This window comes from Periophthalmus magnuspinnatus, chromosome 12 (genome assembly GCF_009829125.3).
Source record: "Periophthalmus magnuspinnatus isolate fPerMag1 chromosome 12, fPerMag1.2.pri, whole genome shotgun sequence".
Lineage (NCBI taxonomy): Eukaryota > Metazoa > Chordata > Actinopteri > Gobiiformes > Gobiidae > Periophthalmus > Periophthalmus magnuspinnatus.
This window is the reverse complement of record NC_047137.1, coordinates 13,856,764-13,879,910: the sequence shown is the minus strand read 5'-3', so window position 1 is coordinate 13,879,910 and position 23,147 is coordinate 13,856,764. Positions and strand designations below refer to the sequence as shown.

General features: G+C 39.4%; 2 protein-coding genes across 3 annotated transcripts in view; both read right to left on the bottom strand.

Moving 5' to 3' along the window:
- Positions 1-422: 422 nt before the first annotated feature.
- LOC117379281 (GTPase IMAP family member 8-like) overlaps positions 423-23,147 on the bottom strand; it is a 23,956-nt gene continuing 1,231 nt past the window's right edge. Inside the window, exons 2-7 of the mRNA XM_055225710.1 lie at positions 11,722-11,766; positions 7,881-7,937; positions 6,655-7,299; positions 6,526-6,582; positions 5,022-6,176; positions 423-2,121 (exon numbers count right to left, since the gene is read on the bottom strand). Of these exons, the coding sequence (XP_055081685.1) occupies positions 758-2,121; positions 5,022-6,176; positions 6,526-6,582; positions 6,655-7,299; positions 7,881-7,937; positions 11,722-11,740 (3,297 nt within the window). The 5' untranslated portion in view covers positions 11,741-11,766 and the 3' untranslated portion in view covers positions 423-757. The remainder of the gene's footprint in view (positions 2,122-5,021; positions 6,177-6,525; positions 6,583-6,654; positions 7,300-7,880; positions 7,938-11,721; positions 11,767-23,147) is intronic.
- LOC117379282 (uncharacterized) overlaps positions 15,043-23,147 on the bottom strand; it is a 22,874-nt gene continuing 14,769 nt past the window's right edge. Inside the window, exons 4-6 of one of the 2 annotated variants that reach the window (XM_055225709.1) lie at positions 21,271-21,912; positions 19,623-20,777; positions 15,043-17,176 (exon numbers count right to left, since the gene is read on the bottom strand). In XM_055225709.1, the coding sequence (XP_055081684.1) occupies positions 15,246-17,176; positions 19,623-20,777; positions 21,271-21,912 (3,728 nt within the window). In that variant the 3' untranslated portion in view covers positions 15,043-15,245. The remainder of the gene's footprint in view (positions 17,177-19,622; positions 20,778-21,270; positions 21,913-23,147) is intronic. The other variant, XM_055225708.1, reaches the window with a different exon arrangement.

Here is a 23,147-nt window from a genome sequence, read left to right as displayed (position 1 = left end):
TTTGGTTTAGTTGTGTATGTTATCACATTTAACATGACATTCTTCTACCACAATGAATAAAAGTGATGCTGGATTTTTCTCTATCAGATTGACACTGCACTTTTAATGCAAGTTTTAAGATAAATCTATGTTGACATATGCATTATTTGTATCATGTATCGGATAGAACTATGTATGGAAAATTAAAGTGAGAGTGAGTGATTTTTGAGTCTCAGAGTGAGAGAACCAAGCAAACAAGACTACTTAGTTAAAACATTGTGAATGAAGCCAAAATACAGCTCCAGGTATGTTTTTGATGAGGGCACAACATTTAAAAGCTCAAAAAGGTATGCATGACATGTACCTGAAGTGAAAGTTCTATGACACCACCTAAATATTTTTACTTACTTATATTTACTTACTGAAATATAGAGCTTTAACAACACAATAACAATACAAGTATGGCAAAAAAAGTAATAATAATAATGAATAAAAAGCACACATAGTGTAATGAGTCACATTATGAAATGGAGCACCATCCTTCTTCAGGTAACATTTTCGTTATGTTATTTATTTCCTGTTGGTGTTTCATCCACAGCTGCTCTGCTTCTTTTGCAATCTCTCCACATTTCTTGACTAAATTATCCATCTGCTGCTTCTGTTTCTTCTGCAGTTCTTCGATTCATTTATTCTGCTCTTGCTCATGATTTCTTAAGAGCGCCTTTATAAGTGTATTCATTTCTTCCCTTCTTCCCTCTCTTGCCCTTGTTTAATTACCTCATTGAGACTTTTTTTTTAGATATTTGTCGATCAGAGCTGCAAAGTCTATATCCCTCTTGTGTTTAAAGTCGTTGAACTCTTCTGCCTTCTTGCGGGCCTCTTTCTCATATCTCTTCCTCATCGCCTCCATTTGTTTGTCATGTCTCTCCTGTAACTTCTTCCTCTTCTTCTCCTCTTGCCTACGCCTGTTTTGTTCTTCTTCCTCTTTCTTAATTCTGTACATTTCCATTTTGTCCTTGTATTCCTGTTCTAGTTTCTCCAGTCTTTTGTGCTCTTCCTCTCGTCTTATTTCATCCTGTTTATATCGATTGTCCCACCATTGTCTCCTCTCCTCTTCCCAGGCCTCACGCTGCTTTTCCATTTGATCTAGCCTTTCTTGTAGTTTTTTGTCAAAATTATTTTTATATTCTACCTCTAACTCTTGAAGCTGCTGTTCATACTCGTGTCTCCTGACTCTGTCTTGCTCTTTCCTCTGCCGCTCTTCTTCCTCTCTTTGCTTCTGCTCTTCTGCTCTCTGAGTATGCTCTCTTTTTATATTTGCCTTCAGTTTTTTTAGTTCATTGTCTCGTTCTTGACATTCTTTTTTTATTTCATCCCTCTGTTCTTCCATTCTTTGTTGGATTTCTTGCATTTGGTTTTCATGTTTTTGCTCAATTTCTTCAATCATTCTTTTCATCTCCTCTTCCTTTTCCTGTAGTAACCTCTGTGTTTCTTTCTGAATCGCTGCCTCAGCCTCCTGGAGCATTTCATTTGTATAACAGTCCCCACCGTTTGCTCTCACCACATCATCAATCTTCTTTATCAGGTCTCTCACTTGGGCTGATTTTCTTTCTGCATTTTCTTCCCAATTATTAAACACATGGCACCTGTTCCCACAGTCAGAGATCAACTTCTTACAAGAATCATGACATTTACTTTTAATATAATCTTCTAACGAAAGTCCAGTTCTTTTCAAGTCATCTCCATGTGTGAACAGAACTATTGTGAACTTTTCTGCATCTTTGCCAAATGACTTCTTGATCAAATTCAGAGTTTCTTTCTCCTCAGGTGTGAATCTTCCGATTTGCAGCACCAACAGAAAGATGTGTGGTCCTGGAGCCAAGAGACTGATGCATTTGAGCATTTCCTCATTGACCTCATGATGAGACATTGTGTTGTCGAACAGGCCGGGAGTGTCCACCACCTCCACACGACGACCCTCCACCTGCCCCTGTGCTTTCTGACACAGTTTGGTCACAGACGTTTGGCTTAAGTCAGATTTGAACTGTGGTCGTCCCAGAATGGCATTTCCAGAGGAGCTCTTTCCACTGCCCATCTTTCCTATCAGCACAATCCTCAGACTCTCTGCACGCTGTGTGTCCCCTGCAAATGTGAAAAAGGTTAATAAAACAAATACAATATTCAACAATGTTCTGTATGCTTAGGTCTCTGTACAAAGTATAATTATTTTGGAAATGCTCATCATAAGCAATATTAGTTTATTTAATTTTTCCACTTGGAGAAATGCACTTTCACAAGGACGTTGCCTGCCGTAAACAAAGATCACTCGCCTTCTAAATAAAAGGCAGTAGATAATTAACTAAAGCTGTCTATATAGACACTCATTTGTCCAGATCTGACCCACAGTAAAAGCTAGCGGGAATGCAGGAATGAAGCACCATTGCGAATAGTGAATCAGCCCGGTTGAGTCAGTGAGCTAGTGCAACTATCTATGAACAACCTCAGACAGTGATACTCTTCTGGCTCTGCCCAGTCTCCCACTCTTACGCTGCCCAGATCCCCTCACCTGCCTATGTTTGCTTTGTGTCTGCGGAACACCTACGGTACCTAGGCCATGGAGCTTTACCAATGATCTAAGTAGCCCTCAAATCCTAGGATTCTAAACTTGAACAAACAAAAATGAATTATACTTTGTACACAGACTCAAATATAGCCTATGGCAACATTCAAATAGATAATGCTATATTTTACTTGTGGGCTAAACCCGGCTTCAGCATTTATTTGCATAAGCTTGAAAAATGGGAGCATATACAGTTGTAACCAAAAGTTTACATAAACTATATAAAAAGACACATATGCTTTTTTCTCACTGTCTGACATGACATCAGACTAAACCTTTCCTGTTTTAGGTCAATTAGGATTACCAAAATTATTTCTATTTGCTAAATGCCAGAATGATGAGAGAAGGATTTTTTAGACAATTTTTCATTACTTTCTTCAAAGTCTGAAGTTTACATACAATAAGTTTACAATGCATTTAAACACTTTGGGAAAACCTAGATGATGATGTCATGTCTTTGGAAGTTTCTGACAGGTTTATTGACAACATCTGAGTTAATCTGAGACACAACTGTGTATGTATTTGAAGGCACACCTGAAACACTCTGCTTCTTTGCTTTGCCTTCTTTTCTTTTGCTCACTGGCCTCTCCAAACGAGCCTTAAGACAGCTGCAGTACATATGACTGAAAGGTTTTTATTCTGCACTCTTCTGTTTTAATGTTAATTTTATGATCATTATCTTTGATTATTTGTTTTGATTTGTGTGATTTTAATGTCTTTCTTATTCTGTAAAGCACTTTGAATTACTTTGTGTACGAATTGTGCTGTACAAATAAACTTGCCTTGCCTTGTTTGTGTAACATAATGGGAAAGTCAAAATAAATCAGCCAAAATATCAGGAAGAGAATTGTGGATTTGCACAAGTCTGGTTCATCCTTGCGTGTAATTTCCAGATGCCTGAAGGTGCATGTTCATCTGTTCAAACTATTATATGCAAATATAAACAACATGTCCAGCCATCATACTGCTCAGGAAGGAGACGGGTTCTGTGTCCCAGAGATGACCGTGCTGTGGTACCAAATGTGCACATCAACCCAAAAACAAAAAGACCTTGTGAAGATGCTGCTGAAGCTGGTAAGACTGTGTCATTATCCACAGTGAAATGAGTATCATACCTACATGGGCTGAAAGACCCCTCTGCCAGGAAGAAGCTAATACTCCAAAAGAACCATAACAAAGCCAGATTACAGTTTACAAATGCACACAGGCACAAAGACCTTAATTGTTTTGCTGCAGGAGGGACTGGTGCTCTTCACAAAATAGATGCATCATGTGGAAAGAACATTATGTGAAATACTGAAGCAACATTTCAAGACATCAGCCAGGAAGTTAAAGCTTGGGCACAAATGGGTTTTGCACATGGAAAAAGACCCGAAGCATACTGCCAAACTGGTTACGAAGTGGCTTAAGCATAACAGTTAATTTTTTGGAGTGGCCATCCCAAAGCCCTGATCTCAATCATATTGAAATTTTATGGGAAGACCTGAAAAACGAATGTGCGAGCAAGGCAGCCTATAGACTTGGCTCAGTTACACCAGTTCTGTCAAAAGGAATGAGCCAAAATTCCTGCCAATTACAGAGCAGCTTGTGGAAGGAAATCCTAAATGTTTTATCCAAGTCGTACAGTTTAAAGGCAATGGTACCAAATACTAATAAAATGTATGTAAACATCTGACTTTGAAGAAAGTCTAAAAATTCCTTCTCTCATTATTCTGCCATTTAGCAGGTAGAAATAATTTTGGTAATCATATTTGACCTAAAACAGGAAGAGTAGTTTAGTCTAATTTCATGACAGACAGTGAGAAAAAAGCAATGTATTTTTAGAAAGGGTTTGTAAAACTTCTGGTTTCAACTGCATGTTCCTGCAGCTCCATGTTTAACCCCTTCCCTCAGCCTGGCCCTAACTTTAACTTGAATCTCGAATCTCAAAATCCCTACAATCCTACAACCCAACAAATGTTGTAACATAGAGCTGTGGGAACATACAGCCCATTTGGCAAAATGTTATTAACAAAGATGGGAACATCGAGCTGACCCCTGTGAAACAACAAATGCAAGTCAATGTGAGCACGGCCACACTGGAACGGCTCTGGGTTTCCCAATGGGAAAACTGATCAAACTTAATTAAACGTATATAGCAACTAGTAACTGTCTAGGCCTACAATGAAAATAACTTAACAGGCTTGTCTTTTCCCATCAGGGTCACTGACCACAGCAAAGGTGAGAAGTAAAATAAACAGGTTTCTGAACCTGGGCTCCTTCAAAACATACATAACTGCTCCAGCAATACGTTGGGCAGGTGGTAATAGCACAAAGAAAACATAAAATGCGTGCTCTGTATGTATTTCGACTGAGATACCCACTGTACGTTCACGCACATCGCGCTGCTCTTTTATCTATATTTTTGATGAATAATACATACCTGAGGCTGGTCTTGTTCCTGTTGAAGGGAAGTTGCTCTGTAGAGCTGTGATCTTCTCTATTTGTGTCTGCACAAATATTTGTTTGGTGTAACTTTGGGGCACATTCCTGTCCTTTGTTAAAGTTTGCACTTTATTTAAGATTTGGGGGACTTGCTGCTGGTCTTTAATGTTGAAGATGAGATTTCTTCCACCACAGCTTTGGCTCAGCTCCTTCAGGTCTTTGTTCTGACTCACAAAGTCAGTGTAAGCTGGAGCTGAAGGATCTGACTCCACAATGAACAGAACTATGGTGAAGGCATCTACACGAGGTCCCAGAGCATTCTTAAGGATCTCAAACTCAGCCTTGTCTTCATCAGTGAGAGGCTTCAAAGGTAGAACCAGGACAAAGGCATGGACACCATCAGGATCACACAGAGTAATGCTGTTAAAGCTCTGCTCCATCGCTGTCTGAGCAGAACTACCACAGAGAGACGGCATCTCCACTATGGACAGACACAGTCCAGGCAGCTCTCCCTGACGTTTGATGCATTCAGATGAGCTCTTCTCTCCAGATGTTTTCTGTCCTAAAATCACATCTGCTACAGAAGTCTTCCCTGCTCCTTCCCTCCCATAAAGAACTATGTTTAGGGATATTTTCATTTCTACAGAGGTGTCGTCAATAACAGTAACAAAGGATCCTTTGTTACTTTGGACCATGTTCTCAATTTCACTCATCAAACCACTATGGTTTTCGTCTGGCAGTTGATAGAATCTTGAGTTACAATCCTTAAGAAGTAAGTTAGCAGCCTCAGTCAGCTGCTCATGATGTGTAAAGACGAGAATGGAGTGTTTAAAAGCATTTGGACCCAACATTGTCAGGATGAACTTGAGTCTATGTCTATTTTTTTCACTGAAATTGGAGGGCTTCACCAGCAGCAGTAGAACGTTTGGTCCTGGATGACACTCAGACACACATGACTTTATTTCTCGTCTCACTTGTTCCTGAGACATACTGAAGATGTTTCCCGTTTTCACCACAATGAGCTGCTTTCCTCTCCATTCCCCATACTCTACTTTTGGGCAGCTGATCCGATGTGGTTTGGCTCCAGTGATAAATTGACTTAAAACTTTTTTGTCAACACTTTTTCCAAGCAGGAGAATACGAAGTTCCAAATCTGTGGGAGAAAAACATTTTAATTCTCTTGGTTACTAATTACAGTGATGTACATTATGATAGCTGTTGACTTTGTGTGGATATGTATTTTCTAACAACATTCATGAGTTGAGGTTTGGAGCTGTGTGTGATGCTCCTGTCCAACATGAGAGTAGGTAAACTCCATGTGAGTATGACAGGAGAGGGGTTGTGTTTTCTATTTATAATTAGGGATAACACATTGCAGTAGAGTAAAATGTAATTGAGATCCTTGGTAAAAATGAAAACATCTAATTATTACATATTAAAATATCTTTTATAGACCATTAATAATAAATCATATTTTTGTGTAAAAGGTACTTGTGTCTTACTAGTATCATGGCTTGTTTCTGGGACTTTGCTTTTTGTTGGGTCCTGTCCTGTCAGTCCTAAAATGAAAGAACATTTAATACATTGATATTAAACATAAACCTATGATTGTGTCTGGTTTCTTCACGTACCAGCCTGACCCGCTGCCATAATTCTGCCTCTTGCCTCTTGTTCTGTGGTATGTAGAGAAGCAGAACAAGCTTCAAATACTTCGCAGGTCAAATTATAGCCCTTATTGGCCTTGACAATCTGGTCCAGTCGTGATAATAGCTCTGCAAGTTGAAAGTTCTTAACTTCTTCTTCCTCATCAGTTAAGTTCTTTATCCACATAAACCTGTATCTGCATTTCTTGATCATTTTTCCGAAGGGTGAGTTATTTGTGTACATGCTCCTTTCTTCTCTGTCTGTGGAGATGAGCACCATCGAATGTTCAAACGAGTTTTCACTGAACGTCTCTAGCACTTTCTGGAGCCTCTCCTGCTGCTGTGAGGTGAAGTCTTCAGGCTGAAGGACCAGCAGAAACACATAAAGCCCAGGGTCTGAGGCATCTGCAAACTCTTGTATGTTTTGTTTCAGCTCCTCTTCAGTGAAGTCGCGGTGGAGAAGGTCTGGTGTGTTGATGATTGTTATGGTTTTGTTCTTCAGTAGTGCACTGCTTTTTGTCGATGACAGTGACTCTGTGCTAATGTTGAATATGTCCTCACTGAGTAAGAGGTTCCCCACTGAGCATCTCTGTCTCCAGCAGTTCCCCAGAAGAACCACCCTCAGCTCAGACACTGAAAAGGAACAAACTTTTTTATTAAAGGCAAAATATAATTGATACTGAAGAAAGAGGAATATATCAAATGGCCACTACATCGGCACAATATTTGCATTTTTAAGTGTACCGGCTTAAATCTCAAACATATCTTGGTTTGACTGACCACCTAACTAAAGGAAAAACATTCAACCTTATTTCAAAACTGTAGTGCTGTAGTACAGCTCTCTTACGGGTTTGCAAAGAAACAGAGTTGTGGACAAAAATATCAGCATTGGGTGTATCGGCCATTGGTTGGGCTGGTTCCTGAAGAATCTGCATCAGCAACAACCATGAAAAAAACACATCAGTCGATCTCTAACTGGTACTGATGTGTTTTTAATTTGTTGTATGTGTTAACAAAGATTAGTTTTTATGTGTCTATGGTAGTATTTTGGACAGTGTATATGAGATAATTTGTGAAGATAAAGTTTGTCTATCTAATCTCATTTAAAAACACAAAAGTAGTGATATATTGGCCTTTACTAATTAATAATTACTTTACTACTGTAATTAGTAAATAAATTGCCAGATAAAAATCCTTGAAATAATATCACTCACGGTCTGGTGGTAAAAATTCAAAGCTCCAGCTGCGGGTCAAGGGTGAAGCACCTGAAACTGAAACATAAACTGTTGATATTATTGTGTCAATTGAGTGAGACTGAATCTATGGCTGGTGTTTTCTGTCTTTAATTCTAATCTTTTTTTAAATATTCCATTTGAAATTTAACAGTTTATGTGCAGTTTAAAATGTTGTGATCTCATGAGAACACTATGATATGAATGCACTATATTGTTTAAAAAAAAAAAGTAAGTAACTCGCTTTGTTACTGCTGTGAATTATACAGATAATAATAAGGGCCTGGTTTTATATCTTTTATTGTTTGTCTGTTAATTTATTACATATTATGAACTTTGGTTTCTATTTGTCTCTTTTATTGGGTGTAGATCAGGAACACGTGATAAGATTACCAGCGTCTATATAAAATTTTCACTTTTAAACTAAAGCTTTTGTGACCGGGATTTTGTACATGAGCTTTCTTGCATCTTTATTTTGCAGAGTAATAAGAATCTAAATAAGAGTTGGTTAAATGTCCTCCCTTCAGGCCTGGAAGCTTGGGTTCCTCAGAATTTTGATTTGTGCAGAAGAGAATATAAATCTATGATACAGACAGTTCACAGTTTGATTTACTTACATTTAGATGCAATAACATTCACTCAAATTAAGTTAACAACATTTGTAGACTTGTGTTGTTTTAAAACTGACATCTCTATACATTATCATTTTATAACACATATCAATAAGAAAAAAATGGGAAAAAATAAAACTCCATGATTCACACGTGAATCGTGGCCTTTCTGTGTGGAGTTTCTTTGTGTGTCTGAATTTCCCTCTCCTCATGATAGATCTCTTCATAATACCTTTAGTGGTTTATTGGGCTACTTACTGTCATAAGAGTCACTTAATTAATACTACAATCAGCATCGCCTATAGGTGAAGAGTTCCAATTGGTTTTATCATTTGAATTTTATGTTTCTGTAAATTGCTCCATAGGTAAACCACTATAATTTTAAGTTTGATCTATAAAACGAAAGCTATGTATGTAGCTACGGTTCTACGAATCCCAGATGACCGCCAGAGGCGGTGCTTCAAGCACTGAATGAATACTCTTGCGCATGCGTAGATCGAGAATTAATAACAACAAATTCACCTATGACCTTCCGGTGACCCACGTGAGGCTACATAGTCCTGCAGTTCACCCACACACTTACCCAAAGACATGGCGAGGAGAAATGCAGTCTTAAACGACAGCCACTTAATGTCTGCCTGGGCAATTGGCTCAAACGGATGAGCCCGCAGAGTCCCTAGGACCAACGAAAGATCCCATGATGGAGCCACTAGCTATGTAGGTGGGTGAAGCTGTCTGGCACCTTTCAAGAAATGGGAAACGTTCTTATCACTGCCCACAGTGCTACCGTTCATACCACTTTGCCTTTAATACCTTTAATGTCGAAGGCGACCGACCATGATCCAAAAGTTCCTATAAAAACTCCAAGATAGCAGAGACGGAACAGCGTACCACATCTTGTTCACGTCTCCTGCACCATTCCTCAAACAGCTTCCACGCCGACAGTGCCCAGGCATTACAGATTGTATGTTCTATTCCTCCAGCATACTCTGAGAATGCAACACCGGGCCCTGTAGAGGCCATACTCAGAGCTGGAGGCGGTTGGGATGGGGATGCAGTATCCGTCCCCACAGCTGGGACATGAGGTTCGTCCTGGCGGGGAGGCGCATTGGAGAGCTGCAATAGAGTCTGTGCAGAAGCGGGAACCAGATCCTCGCTGGCCAGAATGGAGCAATCAGCAGAAGCTTGTGTCCCTCCTGCAGAACTCTCAGGAGTGTTTGATAAATCAGGGGAAAAGGAGAAAAGGCGTAGAGGAGAACATGAGGCCAGTCGTGAGCCAGTGAATCCTGACCCAGCAGGCTGGTGTTGTCCCTCAGAGAGAACCAGAGAGGGCAATGGGTCGCTTCCTGCGAAGCGAACGGATCCACAACAGAGAACAGAGTTGGGTCCAGATGTAAGCTGTTCAGCCACATCTGCATCGGCCATAATGAAAGCCCCAACGGAACTACACTGGAGGCTGTTACCAACCTGCCCAGAAGCTGGAAATATCGCAGGAATGGCAGGGCCTCTCATGCTTGGAATGCACCCAGCATCCCCATGATGTTGTCGACCCTCGTGGATGAAGGGCAAGCAAACATGGTGACAGTGTTTAAAGCCATCCCCAAAAAAAACCTGCATCGGGACCAGATTGCTCTTGTCCATATTCACACACAGACTCAACGGCTCATAGAAACAGCACAAACAGGAGGATCCTGAACTGAAAATGTCTCCCCTGAAAAGCAAAGTGAAGGAACTTCCAATGATTGTGTGTGATGGCTACATAAAAATAAGCATCCCTCAGATCAATGGTTGTGAACCATTCCCTTGGGGAAGTGCTTGAAGCCGAGGCACAAGTCCTGGGCCGATTACTCTGAGAGTGTAACAGGCCGCCGAGGAGCCACAAATGGGCTTGGTGGCATAGCATAGGTCTGCTGGTGTGTAATAGAAGGGCCAGGAGCAACTGGAGGAGGGGCTTGTAGGTGAAGGCCTGCCAGCTGATGTCTAGTCTGAGCTGGGCTGTCTGTTGCAAAGCCTCCAGCACCGCTTCTCCAAAAAGTTCACTCAGAACCATAGGTAATCCTCTCTGTTAAGGGAGATTGTGCTAACCAGACCTGCCGATGCACCTGGGTCAGGACAGATTGCAGCCAGTCAAGCTTTCGTGACATAAAAGCGAATGCTTGAAGAGATGTGTCGACCAAGCCTTGCGTAGCCGCGTCAACATTAGAAGCCTCTAATTAATTCACTAACCCCAACAATAAATGGGAGAAGGAATTGCCAATACGACACATGTGCACCCCAGAGTTGTAAGCCTTGCACAGTAATTCGTCAGTAACCCGGCACTGAGGTCGCGGCCACCTAGCTTTGAGTCTCAGGGCCTCATCTGGAGCCACAATAAGGGAGGCCACAGCTGGTTCAATCACTGGGATATGCCCCAGACCAAACACAGGAGCATCCTGCATGACAGCTAAAAGCCTTCCATCAGACGTCAGTTTAGAAAATGCTTTTGTATCTGACCAGCAGGCATGTAGTTCCTTAATATACTACGTAGAGGGGGTAACCAAAAAGAAAGATACAGAGCCCTGTTGTCTAAAAAACGCAAAGTTGCACTCGCTACCGCGACTGTGATATACTCCAGTCACAGGTCACGGGACTCTGAGCAATAAGCTAACACCAAAGAAACTGTGATTGCCACAACACACTCGACCTAAGCGCGAGAAAAAAAAGGACTGTGCTTGTGGGTCACCGGAAGGTCATAGGTGAATTTGTTGTTATTAATTCTCTACCTGCGCATGCGCAAGCGTGATCATTCAGTGCTTGAAGCACGGCTTCTGGAGGTAAGAAGGGATGAAATAAAACCTACAAACATGAATCAAACATGATGGGATATCAGTAGGCTACTCAAAGGGGTATGTTGTCCCAGGCCCTATAGGGCCTTAAGTAATAAAAACTAATGGAAAAGGTTCATTAGATGTCCTGAATTGAATCCTCCCCTAATTAACTGTAGTGGCCTCATGAGTCTGTCATAGCTGTCTTAACGTTAATCCAAACCCTTTTATTTAAATTTTGCCTGAAGAAATGTTTTAAAGTATAATTAAAAAGGGACTATTTGGCCTATTCAGAAGGCTACAAACCACATATTGTATTGCTCACTACATATTTTATTGTCCATTCATATATTAGCCATCAAGGGATCAGTTCAAAAGTCACAATGATAATCTGATAAATGCACTCACCTTTTATTGATGCTGCCATGATGTGACATTCAATCTGTTTCAAACCTAGAATGAAACACAGTCTTTTCAGACATCTTAATCTTGTGCAGTTAAAAAGTAAAAAATGAATATTGATCTCCCTGCATTAAAAATTAAACCACATCAAAGAGACACAAAAAGGGGAGAATTATTATTATTATTATTATTATTATTATTATTATTATTATTATTATTATTATTATTATTATTATTTCCATTTATAGTTCCAACTCAAAAAGTTTTCCGGGTGAACTGTTATTTTAACAGACCCATGAGGTGAACTTTTATTAGTCTAATTTAAACTAGGCTAACTGACAGTGTTTTAGCCTTTGCTCTTTCAACTTCTTGTTAAAGTAAACATTTTAGGACTCTCTATGATTCAAACATTAAGATATTTTTTAACTTAATTTCTGTGGCAACGGCGGGGTTCCTATTTCTTCATAATTCTTAAATCTTTGGACAGACAACATCAGACAAATGTGATACTCACTGACAGAATGTTGTCCTCACTCCTCCGTCTCATCCTGGAGTGAAAGTGAGACGTGAGAAGCTCCTGCACTTTGATCAGATTCATCATAAAGTTGTAGATCTGCTCATCTCGTCCACCACCGAGAGGCGCCATTCAGCATTTATGTTACACTTTATTAGCCTGGGCACGAAAATAGGCAGGTTTAGACTTGTTTTGAACATATTTTACAGATAAATTACCTCATAATACCTTATAATTTCCTTTAATTTTAGCCTTCATTTGTGTCCATGGTCAAGCTAGGTTTAATAAAACAAGGCTAAATTGATATCGGTTATTTTCATATTTTGTCCTGCTACGTGATGACGTCATACGCCCAGATGGGGAAAAGACCCGGATTTATTGATTACATTGTACTTTGCCACGAAATAACCAAAAGGTAAAGGCACAAATATTGAACTTGATCATTTCTACTATTTACTGGACCCAAGAACTCACTGTACAAACAAAACAACAAAAATCTGGAGTTTAACAATATAAATTTTAGCTGACCCCCATCTCTATTAAATAATATTGTCCGATAGAATGTTGCGACGTCATCTGAAACCTAGCAACAGATTATTTATTTCAACTCAACATTTAGAATAATATAATAGGCCTATTTAAACATATGGATGTAGTTTGTTTTACAACACAAAATAAACAAAAAGAGATGGGGACTCGAGTCACACTTAAGTCTGTTCGGACTCGAGAGACGACTCAAGATCAGTTTTGCCAAATTTGATCTCGATTCCAAATGTAGTGAAGCAGGGCTATAGGAGTGTGACAACAGAGAAAGACTCTTAACATGTGACACCTGTATGTCTAAATAAAATACAAACAAATAGGCTAAAGTTTCCAGTACTCTTTCCCTCGCGCACACCCTCCTCTGTCTCCATGGATACGGCTCTTCGCTCGCGCCTCGTGCTCGGTGTCTCCTCTTCACGAGCTCTTCGGTGTCACTGCGTGTTTACAAACGCGCGTGGAGGAAAAATGAGTCACTGCTGAGTTGATATGAGAGTTTTAACGGCTAATTATACGTTACAGTTCACTTGTTTGACCAATAGATGACGCTGGTGAGTTTGTAATACTGTACCTGTAAGAAAATGTACTTGACTCGTTTTCTTGTATACATCTCATATTTACTTTCCCATTATTTTTTAATAAGACCATAAAGGTGGTAATATTTCACTTTGAACAACAATAATGTATTTACATTATTGTCTGGTTTACTTCCTGTCCTCCATTTTCCTCCATAAGGGGCGGGGTTCACGTGGGCAAAGGTGATGTGCCAGTAATTTAAAAGGCACCAGGTTTCCTACTGTCTGAGAGTGAGAAGGGGGCAGCTTCGTTTGCTTGTTGCCATACTATTTTTGTAGGCCTACATTATAACATACGTGTGTGTAACTTGCTTAAGCCGCTGTTTCATTAAAGCACCAGAAAATGCATTATGCGACTCACCATACTTTTTCCAAACAGCAGCGCGTCAGATGTACTGGACCCGATCTCCTCTCTAAGGGACAAAGGCTCAGTTTTGCTACGATAATAACAACAACAACAACAACAACAACAACAATGTCAGCATTATTTAAGAAGCAATTAATAAGTAAAATATAAAATTTCTACCGGTTTGTGTACAGTGTGAACTACACTGCCTGGGCAAAAAAAAAGTTCACACACTCTAATATTTGGTTGAACCGCCTTTAGCTTTGATTATGGCACGCATTCGCTGTGGCATTGTTTCAATAAGCTTCTGCGATGCCACAAGATTTATTTTCATCCAGTGTTGCACTTTTTTTTTTCACCAAGATGTTGCATTGATGATGGTAGAGTCTGACCGCTGAACAAAGCTTCTCCAGCACATCCCAAAGATTCTCAATGGGGTTAAGGTCTGGACTCTGTGGTGGACAATCCATGTGTGAAAATGATGTCTCATGCTCCTGAACCACTCTGTCACAATTTGAGCCCGATGAATCCTGGTATTGTCATCTTGGAATATGCCCGTGTCATCAGGGAAGAAAAAATCCATTGGTGGAATAACCTGGTCATTCAGTATATTCAGGTGTCAGCTGACCTCATTCTTTGAGCACAGACTGTTGCTGAAGCTAGACCTGACCAACTGCAGGAGGCTCGTACATATTTGCTTAGTTAAATCCAGGTGGCAACTTTTTTTTGGCCAGGCAGTGTATAACCAAGAAGTAAGGACCACAGTAAACATCAGTAAAAAGAACTATTGTGTCCTTTGTGTTTGTAGACAAACCGACATAAGCATTTTGTCAGACTTCATGTGCAGAGGTGCGTGTGCGCTCTTAAACCCTCGCACAGACTAATTAAAGCCAACTTATGTGTTCTTTTCCTCAAACACACTACAGACTCCTTTACTGCTTCTACGCCTCCAGCGTCGTGAAATAGATCGCAAACAGCTGCAACATGGGCCATAAATAAGTTCATTTATGGTAACGTCTGAGTACTCTAACGCAGTACTTTTTTGACAAAGTAGTGCAGTATTTCAGGCCTACTTTACGCGTTAGCTTCAAAGGGTAACTTGAGCTACGTTTAAAAGTAACACTCCCCATCACTGCCCTCAGCAATGAATGTAGTCTAATGTGTGAGGATTAAACTTGACAAGAGATCTTATTTTAAAATTGATGAATTATTTGTATTGTGAGTCTGGTGATGGTTTATGGACTTACAAACTGCACAGGAGATGCTCAGTTATATAATAATTATATAATTATATGGAGAAATGTGAAATAGATTTTTGAGACTTAGAGGGAGAGGACCAAGCAAATGGGAATAAAACATGGTGAACAAAGTTAAAATACAACTCCAGGTTGTGCATGATATGTAAAGTGAAAATTGTATGACACCAGCAAATGGGCAATATTTACAATTCTACTGGAATAATGAGCTTTAACAACACAATAACATTGCAAGACAAGTGTGGCAAAAAGGAATAATAATATTTAATACAAAAGGACACATAATGTAATAAATCACATTATGAAATGGAGCAGATCTTTTTCTTTATATCATTTGTTTCCTGCTGGTGCTCTTCCTTTGCACTCTCTTCAGCTTTCTTGGCTAACTCCTCCATCTCATGCTTGTGTTTCTTCTCCAGCTCCTCGATTAGTTTATTTTGCTCTTCCTCGAGCTTTCTTAAGAGCATCTGTTTAAGTGTATTGATTTCTTCTGCATGCTTTTGCTCCAGTTCCTCTGTTTTTTCCTTCAACCTATTAATTTCTTTTTCCTCTTTTTGTTTAAACTTCTCCTCAATTTCTTTCTGACATTTCATCAGTTCTTGTTCATGTTTTTTCTGGACATCCTTGATTTTTTTGCTGTGTTCCTTCCTCTCCTCTGAAACCTTACTGTTCAGATCAATCATCTCGTTCTTGTGTCTTTTGAGCTGTTCTTTCATTTCTTCCTCTTTTTGTTTAAACTTCTCCTCAATGTCTTTCTTACTTTTCATCAGTTCTTTATGTTTCTGGTTTCTGATTTTGTTGTTCTTGTGTTTCTTGAGCTGTTCCTTCAGCTGTTCCATTCTACTTTTATATTTATCTTGCTCTTGTTCAATCTTTGCCTCGAGATCAGTAATTTTCTGCAAGTGTTTGTCTCTCTGAGCCACAAAGTCTGCCTCCTTCTGTCTAAAGTCGTTGAACTCTTCTGCCTTCTTGCGGGCCTCTTCTTCGTACTTCTTCCTGATCGCCTTCATTTGTTTGTCATGTTTTTCCTGTAACTTCTTCCTCTGCGTCACCTCTTGCTTGCGTCTGTTTTGGTCTTCTTCTTCTTTCTTAATTCTGTATGTTTCCATTTTGTCCTTGTATTCCTGCTCTAGTTTCTCCAGTCTTGTGTGCTCTTCCTCTCGTCTTATTTCATCCTGTTTATGTCGATTGTCCCACCATTGTTTTCTCTCCTCTTCCCAGGCCTCACGCTCCTTTTCCATATGATCTTGTCTTTCTTGCAGTTTTTTGTCAAAATTCTTTTTATATTCCACCTCTAACTCCTGATACTTCTGTTCATACTCCTGTCTCCTGACTCTGTCTTGCTCTTTCCTCTGCCGGTCTTCTTCCTTTCTCTGGTTCTGCTCTTTTGCTCTGAGAGTACGTTGTTTGTTTATATTTGCCTTCAGTGCTTTGAGTTCATCGTCTCTTTCTTTTTTAATTTTATCTCTCTGTTCTTCCATTTTTTGTTGGATTTCTTGCATTTCCTGTTTATTTTTCTCCTCCATTTCTTCCATCTTTCTTTTCATCTCTTCATTTTCCAGTAGCAGTCTCTCTTTCTCTTTCTGAATGGCTGCCTCAGCCTCCTGGAGCATTTCATTTGTATAACAGTCCCCACCGTTTGCTCTCACCACATCATCAATCTTCTTTATCAGGTCTCTCACTTGGGCTGATTTTCTTTCTGCGTTTTCTTCCCAATTATTAAACACATGGCACCTGTTCCCACAGTCAGAGATCAACTTCTTACAAGAATCATGACATTTACTTTTAATATAATCTTCTAACGAAAGTCCAGTTTTTTTCAAGTAATCTCCATGTGTGAACAGAACTATTGTGAACTTTTCTGCATCTTTGCCAAATGCTTTCTTGATCAAATTCAGAGTTTCTTTCTCCTCAGGTGTGAATCTTCCGATTTGCAGCACCAACAGAAAGATGTGTGGCCCTGGAGCCAAGAGACTGATGCATTTGAGCATTTCCTCATTGACCTCTTGATTAGACATGGTGCTGTCGAACAGGCCGGGAGTGTCCAGCACCTCCACACGACGACCCTCCACCTGCCCCTGTTCTTTCTGACACAGTTTGGTCACAGACGTTTGGCATAAGTCAGATTTGAACTCTTCTCGTCCCAGGATGGCATTTCCAGAGGAGCTCTTTCCACTGCCCGTCTTTCCTATCAGCACAATCCTCAGACTCTCTGCAGGCTGTGTGCCCCCTGCAAATGTGAAAAGAGGTTAATAAAACTAAATATTCAATAATGTAATCTGTATGGTTTGTGTACAAAGTAAAATTCATTTTCGGTTATTCACATTGAGAACAGAAATGCTCATCATATTTGTTCATTTCATTTTTCAACTTGGAAAAATTCACTTTCACAAAGGTAGATGCCTGACGTAAACAAAGATTGCCCACCTTGACAATAAAAGTACAGTAGATAATTAATTAAAGTAATAAAGTATTGACATTAAATACAGACAAATCATTTTGCGTTATGTGGACAATCCTCCATAAGGCCACAGACTGTTAAATTGTTCTGCTGCAATCTTAGCACCTTTAGTTCAGCATATTTGTTGGTGCCAAAATTAGTTTTATAATTTTCATTAAAAACATTTTATTGAGATAATTATTATTTAGTTTGAGTTAATATTTACTTAAAATTTGATTTAACATTTACTTAAAATACATGATTTCGCGCTATTTTGATTTTTATGCTTAACATGATTATTTGGTGATTATTTGCTTAATAAATAATTTGATTTATTTACATTTTCCCTATAATTATTGCTAATGTTCATATAAATGTTACCTCCGTAATGTTAATTGTTTGTATTATTTTGTGGTCTATGGCTCCTTATTTAAGACATGTGCAGGTGAATCCTGGAAAAAATTGGAGTAGAGACGATTTTTTGACAGTTGCCCTGTAAAATTCCCCTTTTTTGTTTGTATTTGTCTATCCTCAACATTGTGAACACTCAGTAAAAAAGTTTTAAACTGCATTTGGATCGATGGATTTATTTTACCTTTGGGACATTTTAAAAGGTGGAACAGATGCGCAAAGCGTCAAACTATGTCTTAACAAATGTTTGGACCTTACATTTAGGCACAAAAACCGCTCCATGCGGATTATTGGACAATGGACATACTAATAAATTGTACAAGTGGATTATGAACAGGGGATTTAACAGAGAAAATGGAGAATGTTTAGCCTCTTTGCTCGCTGCTAACCGGAGGTACCCACGCTGCAGCGGGCTGTTATGATTACTGATAAATTGTTCTCATTATTATTTCCTTCCTAAATTGTTGATTATTATGGTGGACAAAGGACGAGTCGGAAAATACGGAGCAAACTGAAGGAAAGCAGGCTGTACAAATGACCAAGGCTATCAACGATCATAAAACAAGGCATCTCAACGCACACAAACACAAAGTATCCCAAAAATGAAGTATGATAAAACAACTGGATGAATTAATGGAATGTGACACTCGTGTATATTGTAAAGGACAAATCTGGACGAGCAGGAATGTTTGGATGATCAAAAGGAATAGTTTGAACCTGATGACAAGCACATAAATGACTATTTTTGAAAATGTGAGAACTGGTTGAAAAGTGTCTTAAAACAGAACGTGGAACAGACTGGACAATTAAAGCAAGGCACAGAGACACCTGCACCTCCACCTGTGAGCGAAGTCACCACAATACGCGCAAAGCATGTGGATTTTCAATCTACTGCAAGCCACAGGCGCAGCAGTAGCAGTCGGCGCTCTGGATCATGCAGTCGAAGCAAGGGCTCTTCTGCTTCCTTGTTCCTCGCTTCCTCGAAAAATTAGCTATTAAAAAGGAAGAAGTGGAGATGCTGCCACAGAGAAAACACAGAGCAAAGCTTTAAACCAGCAAACCAGTGTTAAAGACTATTTGGTGAAAAATCACAAAGCCTCTCTCCTCCCCGAATTTAAAATCTCCTCTTTTAATGGTGGTCATCTGCAGTATTGGATTTTTATGAGATCTATTGAACACAGTATAGGGGGCCGAAAGTGATGCGTGTGTCAGACTACAGTTTCTGTGGCAATACACAAGTGGCCAGCCTCACAATTTGGTAAAGCGCTGCCTTCATATGGAGCTGGTTATGTTAAGGCAAAGGTATTGCTAAATGAGTGTTCTGGAGATATAATAATATTGCAGAAGCCTACATGACAGAGGTAATGGACTGGCCAAAAGATGGTACTGCACTACAATCTTTTTCACTGTTTCTTGCTGGATGTAATGGCATTTAGAAGATTTGGACAACATTGCCCACATTAAGTTGCTGGTAACCAAGTTTCTTGATAAGCTGGAAGAGGCTTGGAGAAAGCTTGCGTGCGATTTACAAGAGAAAACAAAAGAGTGAGTCAAGTTTAAGGATTTTGTGAAGCCAAGTACATGACATATCCACTCTATGGAAATTTCAAAGATACAAGCACCAGCTTGCCAAGATCATAATCATGTGCCCCAGATCCAATAAAGCCAAAAAAGGTCTTCAGTACAGCTATTGTTTCTATCTCTGTAGAGGAAAAAGACAATAAAATGAACAACTGTTCTGTATGTATTTTCAATGGGACAAACATTCTACACTTGCTCACATCGTGCTGCTCTCTTATCTATATTTTTGATGAATAATACATACCAGAAACTCGTCTTGTTCCTGTTGAAGGGGAGTTGCTCTGTAGAGCTGTGATCGTCTCTATTTGTGTCTTCATAAACATTTGTTTGGTGTAACTTTGGGGCACATTCCTGTCCTTTGTTAAAGTTTGCACTTTATTTAAGATTTGGGGGACTTGCTGCTGGTCTTTAATGTTGAAGATGAGATTTCTTCCACCACAGCTTTGGCTCAGCTCCTTCAGGTCTTTGTTCTGACTCACAAAGTCAGTGAAAGCTGGAGCTAAAGGATCTGACTCCACAGTGAACAGAACTATGGTGAAGGCATCTACACGAGGTCCCAGAATGTTCTTAAGGATCTTAAACTCTGCTTTGTCTTCATCAGTGAGAGGGTTCAAAGGTAGAACCAGGACAAAGGCATGGACACCATCAGGATCACACAGAGTAATGCTGTTAAAGCACTGCTCCATCGCTGTCTGAGCAGAACTACCACAGAGAGACGGCATCTCCACTATGGACAGACACAGTCCAGGCAGCTCTCCCTGACGTTTGATGCATTCAGATGAGCTCTTCTCTGGAGATGTTTTCTGTCCTAACATGGCATATGCTACTGATGTCTTCCTTGCTCCTTCCCTCCCACAAAGAACTAAATTTAGGTATATTTTCATTTCTACTGAGGAGTCATCAATAACAGTAACAAAGGATCCTTTGTTACTTTGGACCATGTTCTCAATTACCTGCATCAAACCATGAAGGTTTTTATCATTCATTTGATAGCATCTTGAGTTACAATCCTTAAGTAGTAACTTAGCAGCCTCAGTCAGTTGCTCTGAGTTTGTGAAGACGAGAATGGAGTGTTTGAAAGCATTTGGCCCCAACATTGTCAGAGTGAACATGAGTGTTTGTCTGTTTTTTTCAGTGAAGTCTGAGGGCTTCACCAGCAGCAGTAGAACATTTGGTCCCGGACGACACTCAAACACACATGACTTTATTTCTTGATTCATTTGTTCCTCGGACATACTGAAGATGTTTCCTGTTTTCACTACAGTGAGCTGCTTTCCTCTCCATTCCCCATTCTCTACTTTTGGGCTACTCTTCTTATTTGAGAAGAAAGTTTTAAAGTGACTTAAAACTCTCTTTTTGTCAAAACTTTTTCCAAGCAGGAGAATACGAAGTTCCAAATCTGTGGGAGAAAAACATTTTAATGCTCCTGGTGACTAATTACAGTGTTGTGCATTATTATAGCTGTTGACTTTGTGTGGATATGTATTTTCTAACAACATTCATGAGTTGAGGTTTGGAGCTGTGTGTGATGCTCCTGTCCAACATGAGAGTAGGTAAACTCCATGTGAGTATGACAGGAGAGGGGTTGTGTTTCTTATATATAATTAGGGAGAACACATTGCAGTACAATAAAATGTAATAGATACCTTGGCAACAATGAAAACACTTAATTACTATATAAAATGTTTCTTATAGGTCATTAATAATAAATCATATTTCTGTGTAAAAATGTACTTGTGTCTTACTAGTAACATGGCCCAACATGGGCCATGTTACTAGTAAGACACTTTGTCCCCAAAACAAGCCATGTTGGGTCCTGTCCTGTCAGTCCTAAAAGGAAAGAACACCTAATACATTGATATTAAACAGAAACCTATGATAATGTCACTTACCAGCCTGAACCTCTGCCATAATTCTGCCTTTTGACCGTCTCGTGATATGAAGAGGAGCAGAGGAAGCTTCAAATACTTCGCAGGTCAAATTATAGCCCTTATTGGCCTTGACAATCTGGTCCAGTCGTGATAATAGCTCTGCAAGTTGAAAGTTCTTAACTTCTTCTTCCTCATTACTTAAGTTCTTTATCCACATATACCTGTATCTGCATTTCCTGATCATTTTTCCGAAGGGCGAGTTATTTGTGTACATGCTCCTTTCTTCTCTGTCTGTGGAGATGAGCACCATCGACTGTTCAAACGAGTTTTCACTGAACGTCTCTAGCACTTTCTGGAGCCTCTCCTGCTGCTGTGAGGTGAAGTTTTCAGGCTGAAGGACCAGCAGGAGCACATGGGGCCCAGGGTCTGAGGCATCTGCAAACTCTTGTATGTTTTGTTTCAGCTCCTCTTCAGTGAAGTCGCGGTGGAGAAGGTCTGGTGTGTTGATGATTGTTATGGTTTTGTTCTTCAGTAGTGCACTGCTTTTTGTCGATGACAGTGACTCTGTGCTACTGTTGAATATGTCCTCACTGAGTAAGAGGTTCCCCACTGAGCATCTCTGTCTCCAGCAGTTCCCCAGAAGAACCACCCTCAGCTCAGACACTGAAAAGAAACAAACTTTTTCATTAAAGGCAAAATATAATTGATACTGGAGAAAGACCAATATATCAAATGGCCACTATATTGGAAAAACATTCAGCTTTATTTGCAAAATGTAGTACAAAGAGGACACAGCTCTTATGGGTTTGCAGTGAAATGGGGTTGTGGACAAAAATATCAGCACTGAATCTGTATCAGCAACAACCATGAAAAGAACATCAGTTGGTCTTGAACAGATTGTTTTATTGTTCTTTTTAATAGGGATAGATAAAACAAACATAGATTATAAATTCAGTAATCTGATGCGGGTAGTGTTTATAGCTTAGGCTAATTTGCAATAGCAGTCTCCAGAAGGGCTTTTAAAACTGTTCAAATTTCACTAAAAAGCAGTGGGATTATTTATAGAAATAAGAATAATTTGTCAAGAGAATGAAATATCAAAATATTACACATTTACAAATTCATACACCCCCACTCTGCTGCCAGGACTTTGACACTGACACTGGGTCAGTGTTTTCAGTTTGTTACATTTGTTAGTAAAGGTTAGGTTTTATGTGTCTATGGTAGTATTTTGGGCAGTGTATTTGAGTTAATTTGTGAAGATAAAGTTCTTCTATCTTATCTTATTTAAAAACACAGACCTAGTGGCATACTGGTCTTTATATTTTCACTTTAGTAATCAGTAAATAAACAGTCAGATAAAGATCACTGAAATAATATCACTCACGTTCTGGTGGCAAAAGTTCCATATTCCAGAAGTGGGTCAAGGGTGAAGCACCTGAAACTGAAGCATAAACTGTTGATATTATTGTGTCAATTGAGTGAGAATGAATCTGTGGCTGGTGTTTTCTGTCTTTCATTCTAATCTTTCTTAAAATACTTTTCATCAATAGAAATGTAGTGAAGTTGAACTGACACAGAGAAAACATTCAACTTTATACCAGTTTTGGTTTGATACTTCTGGATCTGCCCTCTACTTTTCCTCCAATATTAAGAGTTTATGGGCAGTTTAAAATGTTGTGATGTCATGAGAACTCTATGATGTGAACACAATATATTGTTTAAAAAAGTAAGAACTCACTTTGTTACTGCTGTGAATTATACAGATAATAATAAGGGCCTGGTTTTATATCTTTTATTGCTTATCTGTTAATTTATTACATATTATGGACTTTGGTTTCTATTTGTCTCTTTTATTGGGTGTAAATCAGAAACATGTGATAAGGTTACCATGGTGT